Source organism: Amphiura filiformis, chromosome 12, assembly GCF_039555335.1.
Source record: "Amphiura filiformis chromosome 12, Afil_fr2py, whole genome shotgun sequence".
Taxonomy (NCBI): Eukaryota; Metazoa; Echinodermata; class Ophiuroidea; order Amphilepidida; family Amphiuridae; genus Amphiura; species Amphiura filiformis.
Window position 1 is genome coordinate 56,032,277 of NC_092639.1, and position 24,765 is coordinate 56,057,041.

The 24,765-nt window shown below is 37.4% G+C and overlaps 1 protein-coding gene across 1 annotated transcript; it reads left to right on the plus strand.

Moving 5' to 3' along the window:
- Window positions 1–198: 198 nt before the first annotated feature.
- Window positions 199–23,887, plus strand: LOC140166457 (ubiquitin carboxyl-terminal hydrolase MINDY-2-like). The gene is made up of 11 exons (XM_072189935.1): window positions 199–227; window positions 2,433–2,882; window positions 4,333–4,580; window positions 4,984–5,093; window positions 8,555–8,745; window positions 10,210–10,352; window positions 11,658–11,842; window positions 13,389–13,514; window positions 18,633–18,858; window positions 20,586–22,109; window positions 22,259–23,887. The coding sequence occupies exons 2-10, from the start codon at window positions 2,585–2,587 to the stop codon at window positions 20,607–20,609; spliced, it is 1,551 nt and encodes a 516-aa protein (XP_072046036.1). The 5' UTR covers window positions 199–227; window positions 2,433–2,584; the 3' UTR covers window positions 20,610–22,109; window positions 22,259–23,887.
- The last annotated feature ends 878 nt before the right edge of the window (window positions 23,888–24,765 follow it).

Here is a 24,765-nt window from a genome sequence, read left to right on the forward strand (position 1 = left end):
AGACAAGAATATTAAAAAATTATATTAGTTTACCTAATAGGAAAGTCTGCATTTTTATTCATGTTTTAGTCTCAGTTTTGGTTCAAATTTTTTTTATAGATTTTGATAAATCCCCCATAATGAGAATTGGACTTTTCCACTTGAAAGCAATGAAGGAAGTGCGCATGCTCAGTCAAATTAGTCCCTTCTTCTTCGTGACGTCATCATAACATGGCTGCGACCTGAAGGTGAGTAGACTGTTTGTTCCAGATTTTTTTGTAGGCGGAGAATTAAAATCGCTTTTACCTGATTTTCATGGCAGAGTTAGCTTTGCAAATACACAGAACTTTGTCTTTACCATAGATTAAATTGATTGCTTTTAGTTTACATTCATTGTACTTTTTGATCACTGAATAAATCCATTCCAAATCATCAGGAGACTTGACATTGCATTTCAGAACACAGAAAACACCAAGTCTGGTAAGCTTATTATTTGATTCAATTTTACTAGCATGTTAGAGACGAAGAGACTTGTTATTGTTCATGTCACATTACTTTTATCAGTGTTGTGTTTAAGTTATCTGTAGGCACTTATTTTTGTATCTCGTAAAGCATTGTCATTTTTATTTGTTGAAACCTATTCCACCATTGTCATTGAAAATTTGGCTTAAAAATGACCGGGAAAAATGAAGACGCTAGTATAAATAAATCATGAACAGTACGGGCGCACAGAGTTTTTACGAGACATACTTACTTGTCCCGCAATTACGGGAATTCCTTTACCAAGCGGTCATTTACACACTGCCGAATGCATACTTCGATATGTCCTCTCATGGTAGTTTTCACGTTATAACGGGACTTCCTTCAATCGCCGGACTTTAGGGTATGGTGGGAAATAATAATTACGAATATTTAATAATGTATGTTTATTGCAAGACATCCTCTAAATCTAATGTAAGAAAGTCCGGTAAAAAGTCTGTGCGCCCGTACTGATGAAGTACATGATCAGTAAAGTACAAAGTAAGTATAGAAAATTGGACGTTTGAAGTTCAGGTCTGAGTAAGAACTCCAAATTGCATGTTTGAAGTTCAGGTCTGAATAAGAATCTTGTATCACTGAAACCTCAGATGGCGATATAAGGCCCCCCCCCCAAAAAAAAAAATTTCACGTCACAAACCATAGATCTGCTAAGTTCTAGTTGGCCTTTCACAGGAAATCTTATCTTGCTGCACACCTGTGCCACCAATAAAAAAAAGAAAGGGCAGCAGGTCAACAATGGTGAAGAAATCCATCTAGGTTTTTTTACAAAGCTGCTTTTTAATTCAGACTTTGAAAAGTAACTTGCAGCCTTTCGTTTTGAACTCACTATCTATGCATTGCGTGTACACCAAAATTTGCACATCTTGCGAGCTTCAAATTAGTATACATGTAGGACTGTTACTGATTACCCTAAACCCATGCAAAGTGCATACATTTTCTGAAAGGAAATTGCATGAGGAATCCAAAATATGCAATTTAAAAAGTAAGGAATAATGTAAAGTTGCCCAAACTGAATATATGTTAGCTAAAAATGTACTTTAATTTCATTGTTTTTTCTTTGAAGCCATATTTTTTATTTTTAACCTCTACCCATTAGGTTTTTTTCGAGGGCAAGTTCAAAATGCATGGCCTCCACTGACTTCTTTTGTTTGTCCAATCTAGTCACTCTGTCCTAAAGTCTGAATACTTGAGGAAAGTGGAATTGCAGACAGCAGTTATTGCACAATCATCTGCGACCTTAAAGGGACCCTTGAAAGAAACCATTATTTGGTATCAAAATAAAGCTGATAAAATATCACTTCCTGAAACAATAGACAAAATGTTCCTAATTCCTGTATCTTACCCCTTGAATGGAAAAGGGCTTTACTGACTCATCACCAGCAGAGGATGGTTGTAAAAATGGCCAGAAGTCTGAGTGGGATACAGTTCTGAGCGGCGTACCACAGGGTACAGTACTACAGTTTCCAGACTGCACAACTTAATTGTCTTCATTAACGACATAGTTAACGGTTTATCATCCATTGTAAGAGCCTGGGAAACGAAGCTACAGAATGCTTGGCAGGACATTAGAAGAAGTGACCTCCACACAATATTTGGGTATTCATATTCAATTGCAACTTGAAGTGGGATGTCCAGACCCACTATGCAGTCAGGAAAAGAGCAGCTTTACAACTCATTTGAACTCAACGGTGAAACCCCACCTTCAATATGCTTCGGCTGCTTGGAATCCGGGCACTGTGAAGAATAAAGATCTGCTGGAGAAAGTTAGGCGAGCAGCAAGATCAATGATGAAGGATTTGCATTTTTCGAGGCCTGAATTTTTTTTCCTCAACTACATATTTACTTTGCAAATTATGCAACTATTTTATGTAGTATTTTTACAAATTATGCAAATTTTTTTTCTATTTATACAGGTTACCTTCACAGGAGTCTACAGAAAATAAAGTGCATTCAACTATAATACCTGGATGGGTAATATCAACAAACACACTCAACTATCTATCAGTCTATCAAATATTTTGATTCATGCTGGTGTGGGCAGTCCTACCAACAAGAGAAAAGCAAAATGACAACCGAATCTACCGCGGTAGTGGACACACTTGAGAACGAAAACCGGGAATCGCTGAAGAATGAAGATGACATTTTGGGTGGTAGCACCACTCCTGTAACGGAAACCAAACCAGAAGCTGATGAGGAAGGGAAGGAGAGTAAAGATGTGAAGAAAGAGGAGGTGAAGGAGGAGGAAAAAGAGGAGTCAAACAAGGAAACAGAAGAGAATAAAACAGAAGATGGAGGAGATACAGAGGTGAAAGTTCAGAAAGATGAAACTCCTGAAAGAGTAGAAGCTGAGAACTCTAGTGGCGGTAAGAATAATAGTAGGGATGGGATCCTTCCTCTGATTACAGGAATTCCTCCTTAAACTTTTCTTCCCAATACAAAAGTTTTTGTTGAACAAATGAAATCCAGCTACATGTATGCCTTGTGTAAGCTGTAAATGGTGGGCAAGTTATAAAACACAGGCAACTCAATTGCCAACTAGTCCAAACTGAAAGAGCAGCTCTGAGTATTAAGGTGGTACTACACCCCTAGCCAATTTTGTCCCTATTTTTGCATTTTTCTCAAAAATTATAGCGCATTGCTGACAAGTAAGATATGTATATTATAGGGGCAAGGACTACAACTACTGCACTGAAAATTTTATTTCAGCACAGACAACAGTTGTGGAGTTACAGTCAAAAATGAGGGAAAACCAATATCAATAAATCAATAACTACTTGTGTTTTATTAGTTTTTGAGAAAAATGCAAAAATAGTCAAACATTTATCAAGGGGTGTAGTACCACCTTAATAGAATGCTAAAAATTTTGTCTGGTTTCAGAAGTTATACTCGGTAGGTTTGTAACCTTCATTTTAGAAGAAACATAAAAGTATTCCAACTTTATAATGTGATTGACTCGGATCAGTTGATCATGAAAATATTTTATTTGAGACCCCAAAAATCATTAATAGATTCCAGATCACATAAAAGACACACAAAAAAAAAAAAAGATTTCAAAGCATTTGCATGATCACAAAATTTGATGGTTAAAACAAGAAGGTATATGCATTGACATGGATTCTTTATAGGCAACCCTAACCAATAGTGGTTGACCCTTGAGCAGCTCTGAAATGTACAGTAAACATAGCAAAACAAGGTGTATTTGGCCCTTAAGGCCAATTACAATTGATTCTTAGTTTCCTGTTTCCCGCCCACGTCCAAAGTAGAGAATTGCAAAATATTTAATTATTTTATTTATATTTTGGATTTTCTCTTTAAAAGTAACTTTTAATGACTAGCATTTGCTACTTTCTGACTTTGATCATATCATCTATAATGATGAATAAACATAGAACCTAATTGTACCATTACTTATGTATAAAATCAAACATTGTAGTAAAATAATTAAATGCATGCTCCTTGTCAAAATGGCTTGATGTAGGTTATGCGACCACTTATTTTAAAATAAAGAAAATAAAAGATAATTAATAATTAATAATTAAAAGTCGCCTCATCCCTGGTTTTCAACCATGAAACAGGAAACTAAGAATTAATTGTGAAGGGCCTAAACACAGATCATTGAAATTTCTTTGAGCCACAAGCAAATATAATTGAGAACCCCTGGTTTTTGGTTTTGTAAATATCATGTATTTACAAGAGTCTTAAAAGTTTTGCTGGTTTCATTTGACACAGTGTAATTTTGCCACAGTAGTGTAAAATCAATTTTCATCATTTACATTCATATTCATACAAATGTTTATTTTGTATTGAAAGCAGGTGCTACCAGTTCCAGTACCCAAAGTGACAAGTCCTCAGTACAAGCCTATCATGTCAAGTGGATTAAGTGGCACGACCAAACAGCACCTATCATCACCCAGAACGAGAATGGACCGTGTCCGCTGATAGCCATTATGAATGTGTTGTTGCTGAGAGGTACAGTCACCATACCACAGATGGTGGAGATAGTGTCAGCTGACCAACTTGTGCAATATCTTGGAGACTGGTTGCTGGAAAAGATGCCAGAGGTTTGTGCTTAGGCTGAGTAACAAACAAAGTTTGGTTCTATTGCCCATGTCTGCTGATTACCAATATTATTGTGCTGCTGAACACTGATCACAGTATTGAGTATAGACCATGTCTGTTGATAGCCAATGTGAATATGTGGTGGCACCATACCACAAATGGTGCTGACCAACTTGTGCTATATCTTGGAGATAGTGTCAGCTGACCAACTTGTGCTATATCTTGCAGACTAGTTGCTGGAAAAGATGCCAGAAAAGATGACAATGAGTTCAGTGAAAACTAATATTTAAATTGGAATCTATTCTTTATGCAAATCACACATTATGACTTTAACATGTGCAGTGTTAACTGGCAAAGTAGCTTAGGAAATTCAATTTATAAATGACTGATTTGGGTTTTTTTCAGGATGATGCATCCGAAGGCGTCAAGAGAAACTATGAGCAGAATATGCATGATGCTATGGAGATCATAACCAAACTACAGACAGGCCTGGATGTCAATGTCAAATTTACTGGGTAAGTACACAGAATATGCATGATGCTATGGAGATCATAACCAAACTACAGACAGGCCTTGATGTCAATGTCAAGTTTACTGGGTAAGTACACAGAATATGCATGATGCTATGGAGATCATAACCAAACTACAGACAGGCCTTGATGTCAATGTCAAGTTTACTGGGTAAGTACACAGAATATGCATGATGCTATGGAGATCATAACCAAACTACAGACAGGCCTTAATGTCAATGTCAAGTTTACTGGGTAAGTACACAGAATATGCATGATGCTATGGAGATCATAACCAAACTACAGACAGGCCTTGATGTCAATGTCAAGTTTACTGGGTAAGTACACAGAATAGGCATGATGCTATGGAGATGATAACCAAACTACAGACAGGCCTTGATGTCAATGTCAAGTTTACTGGGTAAGTACACAGAATAGGCATGATGCTATGGAGATCATAACCAAACAAGATACCATATAACATTCATGGCCATACACTTGAAGAGGCAGACTCTGCTAAATACTTGGGCATCAATATCCACCAAAATCTCACCTGGAATCCCCACATTCAGAAAGTTGCTTCAAAAGCCAACTCTACCCGTGCATTCCTGCAAAGAAACATCAATCAGTGCCCTAGGGAGACCAAAGTCCTCTGTTACAAGACACTTCTGCGCCCCTGTAATGGAATATGCCGGTGTTGTCTGGGATTCGCACTCCACTACTTACATCAGGAAACTGGAAATGGTACAACGTGAGATACGCCCGCTTCGCCTTCCACGACTACAGAACTACCAGTAGTGTCTCAGCCATGCTTTACCAACTGCAATGGCGAACCCTACAGGAAAGGCGTGCCCAGGCTAAAGTGGAAATGATGTACCGCATTGCTTACGGACTTGTTGATATTCCACAGTCCTACCTTGTTCCAACTGTGATGCTACGTGGGCACTCAATGAAATATCATGTGCCATTTGCGAGGACAAATGTTTACCAACATTCATTCTTCCCAGATGGAATCAGGCTCTGGAATGCACTTCCCCAGCAGCTTGTTGACAGCACCTCCCTGGAATGCTTCAGAGGGCAGGTGCAGTCCGTCCAGCTCCGCTAGACGACTTCCAGTTTTTATCGCACCTTAGATGTAGTCAGCACTGTAAATTTCCTGCACCCACCATGCAAAAAGTACGAATATACGCTATGTGCGGACTGTACTATATTGGAAGAAGAAGAAGAAGAAGAAACTACAGACAGGCCTTGATGTCAATGTCAAGTTTACTGGGTAAGTACACAGAATATGCATGATGCTATGGAGATCATAACCAAACTACAGACAGGCCTTGATGTCAATGTCAAGTTTACTGGGTAAGTACACAGAATATGCATGATGCTATGGAGATCATAACCAAACTACAGACAGGCCTTGATGTCAATGTCAAGTTTACTGGGTAAGTACACAGAATAGGCATGATGCTATGGTGATCACAATCAAAATCAAAAATACTGCCCTCTATCAGTCTGATTTAGTCATCCAAGATGGCCATTTTGTGAACAAAAGAACAAAAATGCTACCAGCTTTTGATCACAAGCAATTTTTGAATCAAGCAAATCTGAGCAAATGTCAGAATTTTTCTGCAAATTTTTTAAAGGTGCTTTCAGCATATTTTCTAGTAGACTATGCCATAGTCGAATTTTATTAAAAATATGTTATTATTAGTCATGATGAACCCATTTCGTTGAACTCAAAATTATACTTATGATGTTTATTAAAATTAAAGTATTCAATAGTAAAATGGTCATAAAGAGTTTAAAATATCAGATAATTAGTGACAATAAAAGTAACTGAATGCAACATTATCTTGCATAATTATAATGGCTCACTTTAATACTGAACAATTCTGAATTTGGAATATACCAGTTTATTGATAGCGAACCCCGAAAATCCGACTATGGACTTTGAATTTTAAGCAGAACTTTACCCCCGGGACTTTGCTCTCTAAAAACACACAGTCAAGCATACTTGTTTATACAGTCCATTAACCACAAGTACTAAGCATGGTATATACAAGACGCCAGTTAGATGTTTGATGAGAGATTAACTTTCGCGTCAACACAAAAGCGCCCGCAAATACCACAGATAGTGGTGTACGGTGTAGTTAATGGCAGGCTGCGACAAATTGCCTGTCCGATAGCCCGGGGCAATCACATTTTTTGTCGGGCAATTAAAACTCTGAAGAGCTGTGCCCGATCGGGCAAGTCTAAATTTAAACCAATTAAAGCTTGATGATTTAAAATGGAGTATTTCTGTCCAACTTGGCATGTTCACAGAAGTAAAAAAACGTCAAAACAAAGTAGAAAACTTCTTGAAATGGAACTTAAATTTAAGCTAGGCACTTTCGTATCCCACACCAGACTTGCAGACATATACATGTATATATGCTAATGAACATCATGCCGTTACGTGACGCATTGGAAGTTTGGCCAATTATAGAACCTGTTTCGTGCAAATATCATGACGTCAATGACGTCAGCTGGCCATGTATTTGCATATGATTGAGATTGAGATGTACTAGTGGTTGGCGAAATACGTAAATCGCCGTGACTTTACGGACAAAATTTCACATAAAATACACATTATTTTCCACATGTAAGAAACAAACAGTGAAATAATTGAATGAAATGTTCATTTTTTATGCATTTCATGAATACTCTAATTTATTTATCAACTTAACTGAGAAAAGTATTGGATTTCCGTAAGAATGAAACTGCCAAATTCGGCACACTTACGGTACTATGCACTGCACTGCATGATGAGTACTTTGTCGACAATTGTTGTCGGGAATATGGGTTAATTTCGGGCAATTTCGGGCAACCAATTTTTGGATATTGCCTGCCCGATCGGGCAAGCTAAAAAATAAAATTTGTCGCGGCCTGGTTAATGGTAATGGCGCGGGCCCGGAAGATTTAAACAATAGCGAGATATGGGCGACCAATCACAAGGCAGATCCATTTAAAGATGCATTACATCATGGCCAATTTTAGTTAGGCCAGAAATTGGCCTAACTCTCCATAGAGTCCCGTGTTAAAAATCTTAACCGCAAGGCAAAGTCAGTAGTCCACTTGGGAAGCTAACAAACAGAGGGAGTGCGGTGACTGAAAAGATCAGATACAGATGTGAAAATCTATCAGTTGCACACAAATCAATATAAATCAGAGTTTTATGCTTAAATGTAATGGCCAGAGTATGCAAAATGGGCAAGTGGACTACGGAGAAGTCTAATTTTCTGGCTACAAAATAGTCTTTGGATGTTGCGTTCCACAAGATTTTCTGGGAACTTCATTCTGGTGGTCAGTATGGGTTAGAAAGAGTGAATATTATGTAACTAAGCCTTGAGCAGTTTTGATGGTCTAGTGAATTTCACGATATATTATTGTTAACAATGGTTTGTGTTCTCTCTACACATATCACCTTGCAGGGTCAAAGACTTTGAGTACACCCAGGAGTGTGTAGTATTCGATCTCCTAAACATAGGCCTCTATCATGGCTGGATGTATGACCCGCAGAATTCAGCAGCCGTGTCAGCAGTAGGGACATGTAGTTATAACCAATTAGTAGAAAGAATCATAGCCAGCAAGAGTTCTGGGGATGAAGAGGCACAACATTCAGGTAAGTTGTCCAGGTTACGGCTATAAAAAAAACTGCAGTATACTTTTAATGTTAATACATTGATCTTGTAGAAAATGAGTCAAGGTAGCCAATTATCACATTAATATTTGCATGGATCTTTTAGTGCTTGAGTTAGGCCAATAATATATCAAAACAAAAGTTGGCTTTTTCCCCCCGAGAAAAATCATACACATGAGGCGGAAATGACACCCCTTATATCATGCCTTAGGATCCCTTTATAGAACCCATACCATTTCTCTTGTGTGTCAGCTTTATTTGTCTCAATATTTGAGTAAATTACAATCAAAATTAAGCCATAATTATAATAGTTTGCCTGTGGTCAATGTGAAATTTACACCTACTCATCAGGGTCTCAGCTAGAAATTGAGGGTTGCCCATCATTTGAATGAAATTGCCTGGCCTAATTTGACCTTTAAAACATTTACCAGACGTCTATAGCCCATTGGGGGTTCAAAGAGTTCAAATATGTGCTGATATGGCCTTCTCTTACAGATCTGGTCTACTAAAAAGATCAATTAGCTTCTCAAAATATTAAATTTATAATATAGCATCTGTCAAAGGCATTAATTTTGCCCGTCCCAGGAGCAAACTCCCGTCTAAAATGACGGCCAGACGGGTGGCTAGCTAAGACCCTGCTACTCATGTTACTCTCTGACCATTTGGTAGGAAATGATGATGCTCAATGTGAAGCTTTAAACATGTTGTTATACATGTTATTTAATGCTTTTTGATACAGAAGACTAAAAATTCAAGTGTAATACGCGGATTTAGGGTTTCTCTACCGGAAGTCAATTTGTGCCGAAATTCCTCCCCACAATGCAATAAGCGTATTGCATAACAATAGATACAGTTCGGAGGTTAATCCATCTCCTTTGTTATGCAATATGCCTATTGCATTGTGGGAAGGAATTTCGGCACAAATTGACTTCCGGTAGAGAAACCCTAAATCCACGTATAGAACCTTGACAAGGCATAGAAACAACCTGTCAGCACATGTTTAGAAGAGTGAACTTAAAAACTTATAAAGGAATGATAAATCAAAGTGTAATCCATGGAATGAGGCATTGAGGGCATTCACTATAAATGCTGAGTGCCAATTTAGAAAACGGTTTTAAAATAATTAATGTGCCACGATCTGATTCACAGAGAACAAAGACCAAAAATTGTGTTGTTACTATTACTAACTTGCTCAGTATCAGAGTTTTCTTTAATGCACAAATATTGTGTATATACGCATTCACACACAAATCTAAAGCCCAAATTCCAATGCATACATAATGTTCAAATATTCCATGATTTTATATTAAGTTTGTTTGGCTTATGATTGGCAAAAAAATAAGACTCATTGTGTATTGATATATAATGACTTATTCACATCAATAGTGATTATTTGTTGAGATGTTGCTTGTAATGTTGTTTTTGGTTTTTGGGGTTTTTTTATAGGCCTAGTAGCAGAACAATTTCTAGAAAGTACCGCATCACAACTCACCTACCACGGCCTATGTGAACTCAACTCGGCAATAGGGGATGAAGAATTATGTGTCTTATTCAGGAATAACCACTTTAGCACCATATATAAATACAAGGTAACCTGGGCTCAAGTGATATTTTCATCTTACCTGTCTAGCTGTGGCCAGAGGATGTTTAAAGACATTCCCATAACCCAATGAGGTTTCTGACCTGGTATGTCTGGCTTTTGTACACATGTGGCAAGTTGACCATACCTTGCATTGGGATTGTGTGCAAATATCTGGTGTTTTCATCCTATTATTTAACATTCAAAACATTAAGACTTATGAATAAAATTAATGCAGTGGGACAATATGAATGTTTCCTGTTAGAAAATCAAATATCAGTCATAAGTCTCAACTATTAGCTCATTGGCTGCAGTTTTAAAATTACCATTTTGTGTGTGTGGCAATGGGGACTTTGCCTTTAAAGTTAGCTATAATGATCAAATTTTCCAATCATAGTGCATTGTAGGAATGCCTTTAAGCCTCCTCTAGCTGTGGCTATTTTGACATGTAACCAATTCTTTGTATACGTTGATACAATCACCATGTACAAAGAAGTATATTATTAGGCGTAGGCGCAATCATCAGTGCGGGAAGTATAAAACCATATTCACCACTCGTGCACTTTTTTGAGTCTACGGCTGTACTGAAAGCAGCCTTGAACTCAGAATTCAAAGGTAAATTTTGGGTTGTTACATGGAATTCAAAGTAATTATATATTATGAAAAGACCCACCGAGAGGACCTCGATACTTATTCAGAGCCAATCTACATTCTGTTATTTGCAAGAGCCGACGATCAAAGTAAAAATATAAAAGGAGCAGGACCATAATCAACGTTAATTCTCGGTAAGCTTAAAAAGAAATCTTGTAAAAGCGAAAAGGCAAAATGCAATCACAAAATTTAAAATATTACTAAATCACCAAAACGAATTGTAACATAGGTATGCAGAAAAGAGTTGTATTAGCAATAACAAAGTATGTGCAAAAAGATTTGTCTTTGGCATTTCGCCTTCTTGAAATATCACCAAAATATCAAATTTCTGAAAAAATGCCCCAAAATTTAAAACAAACATGAACCTTCCAAAATAAATGCACATTTGCACTTGGTGACCCGGTCATTACCTGGTGTTGTGATTTGGGATTCCTCGGTGCTTTCTCTCTCTAGTTACCAGCACTTTATAAAGTTTGCCCTTACCCCAGCCCTTAACTGACCGAACTGGGCTTTTTCCATTGTTGCAACTTCTCTGTAAATTTGAGCTATCTGTATTACTTATAGCATTCAATGATATCCTTTTATGCACTCCAGGTTATCTTCAGTGATGATCAATTGTTGTACTCACCGCTTACCCATAATTCATTGCTTTGTTTATCCCCAGAATGAACTCTACGTGTTAGGTACAGATCAGGGTTTTCTAACAGAGAGCAATGTAGTATGGGAAACGCTAACCAATGTAGAAGGGGATAGTCACTTTGTCAATGGTGAATTCAAAACCAGCCCACCGTCCACATCACAAGCAGCTGCTGCTACACCTATGTCACCCTCACAACAACAAGAATCAGAGTAAGTATGAAAAACTCTTAAGGGATCTGGAATGAGCGTTTCGACAGTATTTTCTGTGGGACATGAGAGCACATCAGACATATCGAATTGCATTCTGAATACGAAGAATGTCTTTCCGATATCAAATAATTTTCATTTTTTGAAATTCACGATGTAATACAAATTTTATGACAAATTATTAAAATTTGATATTTTTCACATTTTTGATATATGACAGTCCTCTAAGTAAATTTTATAAATCTAATGATATATTCTTAACGTGTATGTAGCTGGGAGGAAAAGCCGACGATCAATTGAAAATTTTGACCTTTCATATTGAAGATACGGATTTTTTTTCCCAAAAAGACCTAATTTTTTTTTGGTGTTTTTGGGGAAAAAAATCCATATCTTCATTACTACGAAAGGTTAAAATTTTCAATTGATCGTAGGCTTTTCATTCCTACATACACTTTAAGTATTAATCATTTGATTTATAAAGTTTACTTTATACGGTACTGTTAAATATCAAAATATCAATTTTAATCATTTGCCATAAAATGTGTATTACATTTCGAATTTCAAAAAATCAAAATTATTTGATATCAGAAGGACATTCTTCGTATTCAGAATTCAATTCGATATGTCTGATGTGCTCTAATGTCCCACAATAAATACTGTCCAAACATTCATACCCCATCCCTTAAAGCCATATTATAAAATTTGCTGAGAAGGACGCCCGCAATATTTTTTTAAATTTTCTTTGTTTACACGATTAATTTGTACTTTATTAAACCAACATACTCTGCAAAAATCAAGACTCTAGGTGCTGTGGTTTTGTCAAAATCCAAGAATAAAACACAGGAACCGTTGTTTTATTATTACAATGGAAATATTAGTCAAACACATACGCAATGTTCATAACACAGTACTACATACCGGTGTGCAGGACAGTGATCTACACACCAAAGGATCGTACCATAACATGACCGAAGGAGTGATACGCGACATCAGCGCTGGTAGTAAATTTCAATTTTCTTTGCTTTGCCTTAGTTGTTCGGCTCAAAATTAAAAGGGGACATATCTGACAGTAAAAGCTAACATTTTATGGCAAAGAAATACTAATCTATGTGGTATGAAAATGTTATAATATGGCTTTAACTGCTTTCAGTGAAGTGTAATGTTTGCTTAAAGCCATAATGTGTGGTTTGCATAAAGAATAGATTCTGATATGTTAGTTTTCACTGATGACATTGTCCCCTTTTAATTTCGAGCAATACAAATGATGAAAAATTAAGAATATTGCTATTTCATTCCAGCACCTACAATGCATGTATTTGCTCGCCAATTGTATTATTATCATGAATATTGGCGTTGCTTCACACAGCTAGGGCGAACAAACAAGACGTAAGATAAATAGCGATATGCGCACAGTTTATCCGTCAGGACGTACACGAGTAGCGATATACACACAGTTTGATACATAACATATACTTCAAACATGTTTTTCTCAGAAATATATTTTGACTGAGTTGCGACTTATTTTGTATTCCTTTGTATTTATTGATAGCTTCTTAGTAGCATTGTCATTACAAGAGGAACAGAAGGAACAAGAAGACTTATTAGCTCAAGCCAAGGCACAGCAAATACAAGATGGCCAACAATCAGACCAACCAGACAGAGCACAGTTAACAGAGTGAGTATGTTTGGAGCACAATGGACTGGCAATTCCAGTTGAAATCCACACACCCCATGTGGAAGACATGACCTTAATCTCCCACACTGGAGGTGTAAATTCAGATAACCCCATTTGAGATTCATACTCCCTGTGTGGAAGACCAAGGTGATGTCTTCCATAGGGATGTATGGATTTCAACTGGAATAGCCCATTTGGTGAAATTACTTAATTATAATGCTATTTCATAACAGCGCAAGTTATTGGTCGAGAGCCGGGCATAAACAGCGTTTATGCCCGGTGTCCCGGATGTGAGATCGCCGGGTAGGGAAAATGAAGGAAAATCATGTTTTTTAATAATGGTACTTGTAAATTTTTGTTATTATTTTGATGAAAGAAGAATCACATAAATGTTCTGGTGTGTGTGAACGGGGTTAATCCATATGATATTTTCATGACTAAACTGTTGTTTATGCCCTCGGGCGGCAGGCATAAACAACTGTTTAGCCATGAAAATATATGAATGACCCCTAAATTATGCCTGTTAACGCTCTCCACACGGGGTCGACTGCAGACGATAGGTTCCAAATTTTTCTTTAAAAAATCAAAAATTTCAGAATTGTACATTTTCATGACCATATTTGGAATCAGCATGAAAAATGCATACAAATTGATACAAAAAGTCTAGTATTGGTTCAGTGGTGCTTGAGATAGTGCTTGATATTTTTAGAAAATATCTCAAAACTTGGTCTCAAAGATGTTGGTATTTATACAGCACCTTTCACATGTATCAAAGCGCTTTACATTTATTCAGCTGTCGTAAGAATATGTCAGCTGCCATGCAATGCCCAAGACATGCTCATACCTTTTGGCAGCGCTCAATGGACAATATTCATAACAGCTCCCCATTTCACCCCTGGGTAAAGAGAGGCAAGTAAGGTAAAGCACCTTGCCCAAGAGCACAATACGATGGCACCGCTGGAGCTCGAACTCGAAAAGCACCGATTGCAAGGCAGAGCCTGTACTGCTGTGCCACCAAGCCCACCGTACCCCACAACATTAACATTACTATACTCTGATCAGCTCGTAATCGGCGGGACTCATCACATCGTGGATTGATATAGAATGGCGTACACACAACTGAGCGCAGCAAACACGCAAACTGCACTTTGCGTATTGCGTGAATGATGCGTGCTTTTGTGAATTTACGTGTGCGTAAAGTTGGAACTTTATTGACTCTCGCAGTAACTAAAACTGAATAATTCCCGCCTATTAAAGGGACCATTGAAAGAAAAACATATTTGGTATCAAAATAAAGCTAATAACATATAGAATCCATTTCTAAAATGATAAACACAATTTTCCTTTATTTTACCCCCCAAATCAGCAAATAAAGACAAAGCGCCCAATGTCGCGTCGTTTCGCCCAATTCATATGTGCAGAGACACGTGGCAACCCCTGTGACGTCAAAGTGGTTATCCTTTCCGCTGCATGGCAACACTGCATAGTCCAGACTTGGTCCTAAACCAACAGCATTGAACTTTTATGTGCCTTTTAGGCCTAACAAGTATATTAAAAAGGATATTATAATATAAATTACAAAGCTACAATGACTTCTATGATAGGCCTATATATAAATTCTAGCTAGGCCTACAAAATTGGCCAACAACGGGAAAACATAAGTAAGTTAGGCCTAGGCCTTCATATTGACAAAGCCCGGGTGACAAAGTCAAAGCTGTCAGTGCTAGCTGATTGGCGTTTGCAAGAGAGTATGTATACGTCTTGACTGAGGCATTCTGATATAGCAACTCTTTACTTATATTTCCTCTGAAATATCTGGTGAGGATAGGAAAGAGAAGGCAATGATGTTTCGGGTTAGCCCATGACATGCAACTTAATTTCTTTAGGCCTAATTAGCCTACCTCCCGGGTGTGCGGCCTAGGTTAGGCCGTATAAAATTAATATTTTGGTTCTCGTCCAGAGGATTTTCATGAAATGATGAGGGAGGGAGGTGTTGGTTTTTTTTCAGTGTAAAATCAGCATTGTCTGCAGTTTTCGGTCTTTTCCAACTGCTCGAGGAAACGATGACGCACTTTTTTTTCCAAATGTGAGATTCTGAGGGATAAACCCCCTAGAGTAGGCCCTACCACAAAAAGACTTGGAAGTGGTTCTTGTTCTCTAATAAACTTATTTATAGGCCTATGTATGAAAAATTCATAAATCATTCCAAAGTCTAAAATAATTGAAAAATATAAAAAAATATAAATCTGACAAATCCCAGAAATTGAGGAGGGAGGGGACGAGAACCAAAACATTAATTTTATACGGCCTTATTAAACATTAATTTTAACTTCAAGCCCCTGGCGGCCCAAAGACTCATAATGTGAACTCGATCACGCAGATTTTCTTCGGGATCTCCAGTTTCCTCCTGCTTCTCAAAAATGGGTGATTAGTTGTTTGGTTATCAAAATCTTCCTTCACCCAATGAAATTTGGGGAGCTGAAAAGATAATTGGTGGATGTTACAATCCAAGTGCGGCTAGATTTATGACAGGTTCGGCAGCATCCAGCCTAGATGATGCGATCTGATTGTGATAAGTACCATGGCAGCGAAATTGCAGCGCTTTGAACCCTCCGAGATCTGGGAAAAGGCGTTATTATATAAAAGCCAAAATTGATTTTTTATTTATTTTTAAAAGCATATGAAAAATGAGAAACAAATTTGAAGATAAAGAACCACGAGAGGAAGATATAAAGGGCACTCCAAACAATCAAATGAACAATATTTACTGTCAGCCTTTAGTTTACGTTATGGAAATGCTTATAGGCCTAATCCAATCTCAACTCCCACTGATACTTAGACTATGCCATAGTCTATTTTTGATAAATAAAAATACGTTATTAATCATGATGAACACATTCAGTTGAACTCGAAATTATATTGATATTTGTTACATCAAAATACTAGTATAAAATGGTTATGAAAAAGTTTAGATAATTATATTTGTGACAGTAAAAGTAAAGTATACGTATGCTTATATTATTGAATTCAACATAGGCCTATCATAAATGGCATAACTATAATGGAACTTCAATACTGAACAATTCTAATTTTAGAATCTGCCAGTTTATTACCATGATTACGAGTTAAAATCACTTGGGAAGCTAACATACAGAGGGAGTACAGTACGGTGATTGAAAAGATGATCAGTTGTGAAAATCTATATCAATTGTGCACAAATTAATTAAATCGGAGTTTTAAGCTTAAATGCAATATCCAGAGTATGCACAATCATGACAATGGGCTAGTGGACTACGGAGTAGTCTAACTGATACTTGAAAGTGCAAAGTGTCCGAGCGTTTTATCAAAGGTAGGCCAACAGTTACAAAGTTTATGTTGATTGGGTAAATCTTGTAAAATACAGCGCCTGGCTGGATATTTCGCTTTTAGAAATGACTGACATCAATTTCAGCATAGCCTAGGCCTACCCGGTCCTAACCACATCCATGGATTAAAATAATTAGTGTAGGCCTATAATATTTCCCATTTGATGTTTGTAGCATAGGCCCTATAGGCTTTTTGAAGGCCTAGATGTATGTTTATAGGCGCTCCTCGTAATTTATTTAAAGAACAGCTTGCATGTCATGTTCTTCTGAACCAACTTCTTCATCTGCCGTTCAGCTACTGCCCAGTGCCAACGGCTCAAATAATATTGGCAAGTCTCCCGTATAACACATGGTAGGCCTATTATAGGGGAATAAATTTGCAAAATAAAAGGGCCTAGGCCTACTTTGCATTGTTTGGGGTATGAAAATAAGCACTTTTGAAAGTTAACTTATGGAAAAAAAAGCTTTTTTATACCAATTGTCAGGTTTTGAAAAAAATAATCATCTCTTGAATATCTTTTAAGGTAGGTCCTACGAAAAAAAACCATAGGCCTATAATAATAATGGCCATGGGAGGTGCTCGCGCCGGCACATCATCTGCAATTTATGTGTTGCGACAAATCTTGGCGATATTCCCCTCAACATTGTCACTATATCATAGGCCTATAGGCATACTCATAATTAGTTTTATGGTTTTATATATGCCATGTAGGGCCTACATACAGTCATCGGAATCATGGTCATATTGACCGGGGGTTGAATTTATGAATAAGTAAAATAATAAGCTGCATATGCTTGATGATGATAAAAAACAATTGATCGTTCCCGCCCGCTTCCTTTTGCAAGTCATTGCAATTGAAGGAGTCTGTTTAATGCTATATTTTCTTTATTATAAGGGAAAACTTCTTTGTTTAAATGTTTCAAAAGTTAATAATAGTTTAGATTTGCTTCTGTCTAATAAGCATTTCAATTTAGAGGCTTTGTTTTAATCATCCTCTCAGAGAACCATCAAATAACAAGAGCCTCGATCCTATCATCCTCCTCTACAAATTACACAACTAGTAATAATGTCCGGGAATAATACATAGGCCTAAATGATCCATTTGCATTGTAAAAAATAACTAATAAATGATAAATAAAAAGGCCCTCCACTTCCTCTTTTGATAACATGTGGACAATCAACTGGAATTTTGTTTTTACTTGACCTTTAAATAATTATAAGTGGTTGTATTACCATGATTATTGCATCTGACATTTAGATCGCGATCGCTGTTGTCAAATTATCCCGCAAAAATGTCAACGCAACACAAAACGCGTAACCACAATGACGTCATCAGGAAAGCGCCCAATTTTCTACTTTTGATAAATGACGCGTGATGTTGCGTCGGAAGGGGGTAAATCGAGTACGTTGTTTTCATTGCATTTGTATTTCTAAAATAGTTGGTTCTTCAATTGTTTTAGATATGATTCTATATTTTATGGGCTTTATTTTGATACCAAATCATATTTTCTTTCAATGGTCCCTTTAAGAGCTGATCATAGTATATCATATATTGCTCAGCCTTGAATTAGCAATGGACAATATTCATAACAGCTCCTCATTTCACCCCTGGGTAGAGAGAGGCAAGTAAGGTAAATCGCCTTGCCCAAGAGCACAACATGATGGCACCACCAATTGCAAGGCAGAGCTGGTACCGCTGTGCCACTGTGCCCCACAACATTAACATTACTAATACTATCATATATTTCTCAGCCTTGAACTAGCAATGCAGTTGCAGCAAGAAGAAGATAACCGAGCTGCACAAATGCTAGCACAGCAAGAACAACAAGCAGCACAGCAGGCCCAACAACAGCAGCAGCAACAGCAAGGATCACCCAGACATCAACAGCAACCAGCAGCTCAAGGTGCAGCTGGAGCAGCGGAGGGGGCAGCAGCAGCAGAGGGTGGTGCTGAAGGCGGTGGTCAGAGGAGAAAAGAGGTGAGTGTCTTAGGGACTGCCTTTTGAGGAGATCATGCAATCATTCTCTACTGCTCTCCTTAAATCTGATATAGGATAGTGATTTTAGCTCTCCTTAGTTGACCATTCTCTTCTTACATTCTATTGTAAACAAATGCTCTAAACAGCTCTCCTTGAAGGCTCCAGAAGAGCTGTTCAATGCACTCCTGCAAATTCCAAAAGACAGTCCTTGCTTTATTGTATGCTAGGGAAAATAAAAAAGGCCCATTGACATAGCAGGATTTCAAGCGGAATAGCATAATGATTATACAATCTGTTGACAGATATTCACACAGACAAGAGAGATACAGACCGCATAATACCAGTCAAAGTCCCAGTGTATTGTATGATATGAGTTCTCGCATATTCACGAGGGCCGATTGTTCGATCGTGCCGTGTCAAACAATCACGCCAGTACTGCGTGCCTTTACGCGATAGGGCATTGCGTGTGTTCGTGATTACGTGATAGACCGTGAAAATACGCGGTAATTGCACAGCAGTTTTGCCTGTCGCAATTCATGGAACAATCGGCCCTCATTATTGGGTAATGCTGAGACTTTGACTGATTGCACGCGGTCTGTATCTCTCTCGTCTGTGGATATTCAACAAATTTCCATTTTTACCTTGCTGAACTAGCCCTTGTTAAGTTCTTGTGAACTTGTTGAGTGATCTTTTAAAGCGGAGCTGTACCTGAGCTAGCTGTGTTTTGTGCTCAAATATAGAGAAAAATATAGCCCACACTCTAAGGAAAGGTATGGATTCAATATATGTGAGATCCCAAGGATCACTGTAATGGGTTTTATATTTGGCCCCCACACACATATATGTGGGGCTTATGTTATCTTGTTTCTTTGTTTGCCTGTCAGGGCGGAAGCAAATTCATTAATCCACTGTCCAGCTCCAACGCAATAACCGATCAACTTCATTATTATGTTTTCAGGGTTATTAGGAGTTGAGAAAACCTAATAATGATAATATTGATGGCTTATTTCAAGCATGATACCATAACATATCGGTTTGTCATACAAATATCGAACTCGCCGCTGGCTCCTCCGATATTTTTATGACTCATCCGATATGTTATGGTATTATGCTCAGCCATCCAATATTATATCAAACTTGGTACAGTGATAGGATATGTTAGCCTGATGTGCTGTATTGTTTTGTGTCATGTTATTTGCATATTTGTGAGTGGACACTCCCAACAGGGGGAATAGCAAAACCTTTTTGCTTTGACCTATTATTTAGCATAACTTATTAGCTACAATACATATGGAAATATAAATGTGACCTGTGGCTTCCTTGACTCATTGCCAATGTATTACTCTGCAGAAATAAACAAATATGACCTGAATGCTTGGACAGAATTTGTTGAGTTAAATGAACAAGGAAAGGAATTAATAACCCCCAAAATCAGCATGCCTGTGCTTGATTTTTTTCACTTTGATATAATAAAGGTATTTTCAAAATAATAAGACCATTATATCTTCAGTTGTTATAAAAATATGCTATTACAATACTAAACAAATATTTTTTAGTAAAGTTGTATACAGTTTAAAATGGTTCAGTGCTTTATTATATGCACATTTTTAAGATGCATGATATTGACTTGTTTGAGACGTCCCCATATGATTGTTACCCCTTCTTTAACCCAATATGAACTGGGTGACACATCATTTAAATACATATTTTGTTATTTTTCTCTGTAGGAGAAAAATTGCTGTATTCTTTGAAACAAAAACAAGTTTTACCAATCTCAAAAGACTTGGTACTTGGCTTGTAAGGTGTATGAATAAACTCTTTACTATGGTGCTCATGGGACCATCCAGATGACATGTGTGATGACCAGTGAGCTGCATGGTGACAAAGGAGCTGTGGAGTGTGCATGGGACCACTGTTTCTTCAGCCAGTAGGCTGTGTGACAAAGGAACCAGGGAGTATATGTATGGAACCACTGTTTCTTCAGACTAAGAGGTGATAAAGCTAGCTGTGCAAAGGACCACTGTTTCTTCAGGTAGTAGGTTGTGTGGGTGACAAAGGAGAGTGGAGTATACATGGAACCACTTTTTCTTTGGCCATGAGGTTGCCTGGTGATGAAGAAGCTGTGTAGTGTGCATTGGTTCTTTGGCCAGTAGATTTCATGGTGACAAAGGAGCTGTGGAGTATGCATGGAACCACTGTTTCTTTGGCTAGTATTCTGCATGGTGGTAAGAAATCTGTGGAGTATTATACATGGAACCACAAGTTCTTCGGCTTAGTAGGCTGTGTGGCAACATAAGAGCTGTGGATTATGCATGGAACCACTGTTTCTTCAGCCAGTAGGCTGCAAGACAAAGGAGCTATGGAGCATGCATGGAACCACTGTTTCTTTTTCCAATAGACTGTGTGGTGACAAAGGAGCTGTGGGGTGTACATGGAACCAATGTTTCTTCAGCCAATAGGAAACAGAGCAATGGACTATGCATGGAACCACTACTTCTTAGACCAGTAGGCTGTGTGGTGACAAAGGAGCTGTGGAGTATGCATAGAACTGCAGTTTCTTTGGCTAGGTTACTGAGTGGTGACAAAGAAGCTGTGGAGTATGCATGGAACCACTGATTCTTTGGCCAGTAGCCTGCCTGGTGACAAAGACGCTGCCGCCGCTGTTAAATATGCAAGGAACCACTAGGAATGAATGGATTGATTGCTGATGATAATGATGCATGGGTCTGTGAAGTCATCTTTTTCGTCCATAAGAATCATGTGATTTGATAGAGGCTGATAAATGTGGAAATAATCAAATCATTATGATCATTCATTTAATCTTATGTGAGTTTGAGTGTAGTGTAATTGTTGGAAATAAGTATTGTTCGGTTGTGTATCAGTGAAGCTTTTGCAAATCTTGCATCTTGCAGAGCGATACAAAAATATGCAAGGTCGTATTTGCAAGAATTATTGAGATATAGAAATTTTAGCCATCATGCACTATTCCAGTGGTAATGTGTGTTCTGTGTGTCATATTTATGTGTAACTTTTCCATTAAACCATAGAGATTAAAACCAAAGTGTACCAACTCCACCAAGTTTCTCACCATGTTACTCATGGAGGGCATAATAGTGTAATTCTGGATTATTTTGCCATGTGCTAGGTAAACTTTGATTTAGAATTTTTTTTTACATTATGTGTGTAATGTGTTGTGCCAATAGCATGCACAAAGTGCTAATTACACAAATGTTGTTATGCTCAGGCTTAAAGTGGAAGCCCCACTTTTTGTTAAAGTTCCTTAGGGAATTAATCAAGGTTAAAATTTATCCATGTAAATTCTGTTCTTTCTGTCATCAAAGTAACAGGTGTAAGTCAGTTCTTCTGTGGCGAACTGGCCAAGCGGGGCTTCCTGTTTAAGGCTAAATATTGCGATTGCCGGGTGTACACTATTTTAGTCTCCATTCATGACAAACCAATATTACAGTCAGATTATGCACAGTTTGTCCACTTTGAAGTATGAAGTAAGGTACGCATATTTTGCGTAAGCATGTTTTGTGTAAGCATATCATGTGTCGCGTATTAAAACGCTGATGCATTTGTATGACCTAGTTCAATTCCTTTTTACATTACGGCGTGCAGAAACTGCGTAATTTACTGCTTACTTTACTTTGTTCTTCAAAGTGGACAAACTTTAGTGCTATGCACAGGTAACTCTGCGGTGGGATTCTTTGGGTCTAATCTCTTTGGAGTAAACAAATCCAGAGTTTGAAACATCAAATAACCAAAGGGCTGAGAGAAAGAGGAAGCCCTGTCAGAGCAGTTCTTCTGAGGTGAACTAAACCTACCTGGTTATCAAATTAATCAGTGACAAATTTATCTCTCTCAATTGAAGTTTTAATGTTATTGCATCAATTAGCACCTGTCAAATTCAGAGATAATCTTGTCACTGATTAATTTGATAACCAGGCAGGTTTGGTTCACCCCAGAAGAACTGCTCTGGTAGGGCTACCTCTTTAATTAAATTGGCACTTGCAAGATATCATGTAATACCTGGATTATTAATGTGTGATGAAAAGATGGTAAAAGCGTCCAAATCTTACGAAAACATAACTTATGTAAAATCTTTCCATAAACTTCAGTAGTTGTTGAAGCAAGTGACCTTGCATGGTCATTGATTTTGTGAATAGAGCATCAAAGTGACAGCAATGTGAATGGGAAATACGTTACGTAATATTTGCCAATGTTATACACTTCCATTCATACGGTTGCCAAATTGAAGCTTATGGCAGAAGCGTGCAAGGGGCATATACTTTGCTGAAGTTTTGGGAACGACATAATTGTACAAGCATATTATATAGCATTCATCTGAAGAAAATCACCTGATACTTTGTAGGCCTATGCGTTATGACTAAGAGGTATGCATGCAGTCCAGAACATATGTAATGTGCTAAATGAGTATACTCTGTAAGTTGTTTTTGTGACAGAGCATGTTGTACATTGCATGAAAATATAAATAACAAGGTGCTACTACTTATTGTGACTCCTGTCACATTAATTGAATGCACAAAAATAATTAATACTATCTTTTTTTATTACATATTCCATTGTGAGAATCAAAGATGCTACCAAAACAAACTTGTTTTGTTCAAAACAACAGCAAACAACAGGTGATTGTTTGTGTATTGTATTTACTTGTAATTGCTTGAGAAAATTCAGAGTGAGAGTTAAGTTCTGTAAAGTGGGAATTTCACGGCACATTTATTTTTGTGTTTTTCTCTCTCCTAGCAGCTACCGCAAAAATAACACCACCTGAATATTCCATTGTGTAAAGGTAATTGTATGAAAGATGAAAATTGCAAATTTAAAGGAAGGCAACCTGATATATTTGGAAAATCAAATTCTTTAAAACTTTCGTATTAACATAAAATGTCATCCCTTTCAAGCACTCATGCAAAAAGAACATGTAAATGTTTTTTGTAAATGTGACTTATTCCTTATGGAATTACCGACATTTTTACAGCGCGATATTGGTAGTCTACAGTGTTTTTATTAAAGTTTTAACTTCAACACTACACTATTTTCCGTCACCTGGAACGTTTTCACTAGTCGGACTAGCGTCTTCAGCAGATGGTGATGCTGTGATGATGTCCACTCGTACATTATAATCATGTAATATATTGATTTCAAGTGAAAGATCCTATTTTTCTCAGTACCATATTGAAATTAGAAGTTCCAACTCGGTGTATTTTCGAAGATATCATCAAAAAACTGTCTAATTAGTCTCAAACGTGGTATACTACAGTTGAGACTAATTTGACAGTTTTTTGATGCTAACTTTGGAAATATACCGAGTTGGAACGCCTAATTTCAATATGTTGATGAGAAAAATATGAGCTTTCATCTGATAACAAAATCTGCATTTTGATGGGGTAAAGTGGGGGGGATGAGGTTGTCAATCAGGTTACCCACCTTTAAAAACAGGTGAAACAGTTACCAAAGGGCAGAGTGTGAAAAATAAATTGTGTGAATATTTTGAAATTGACAGTAGATTGAAGTGATTGAATGAAGTGTGATTGATCTTGAAATGAAAAATGCAAAGGAGCATTATGAAAGACAAATATTATATAAATTGATTTCTTTATACATCCTCATTATTGATATAATTTGTATCCCTTCAAGTTTATTTTGTTTCGTTCCTTTCATTTGATTTGTTTAAGTATTGAATTCAAATCTCTGATCAGTGTAGCCCTACCTTGAACATGCTATGCTCCAAGAACTGCTAAAAACCCAGTGGACCCCCCCCTTTTTTTTTTTTTTTTTTTTTTTTTGTCGGGGGCAGCGATCACTAGTATTAGCAGTTGTCTCTGGGTTTATCCGTTCTCTGGATATAATGCAGTTTTTTGGGAATTGCCATGGTCAAAAGAC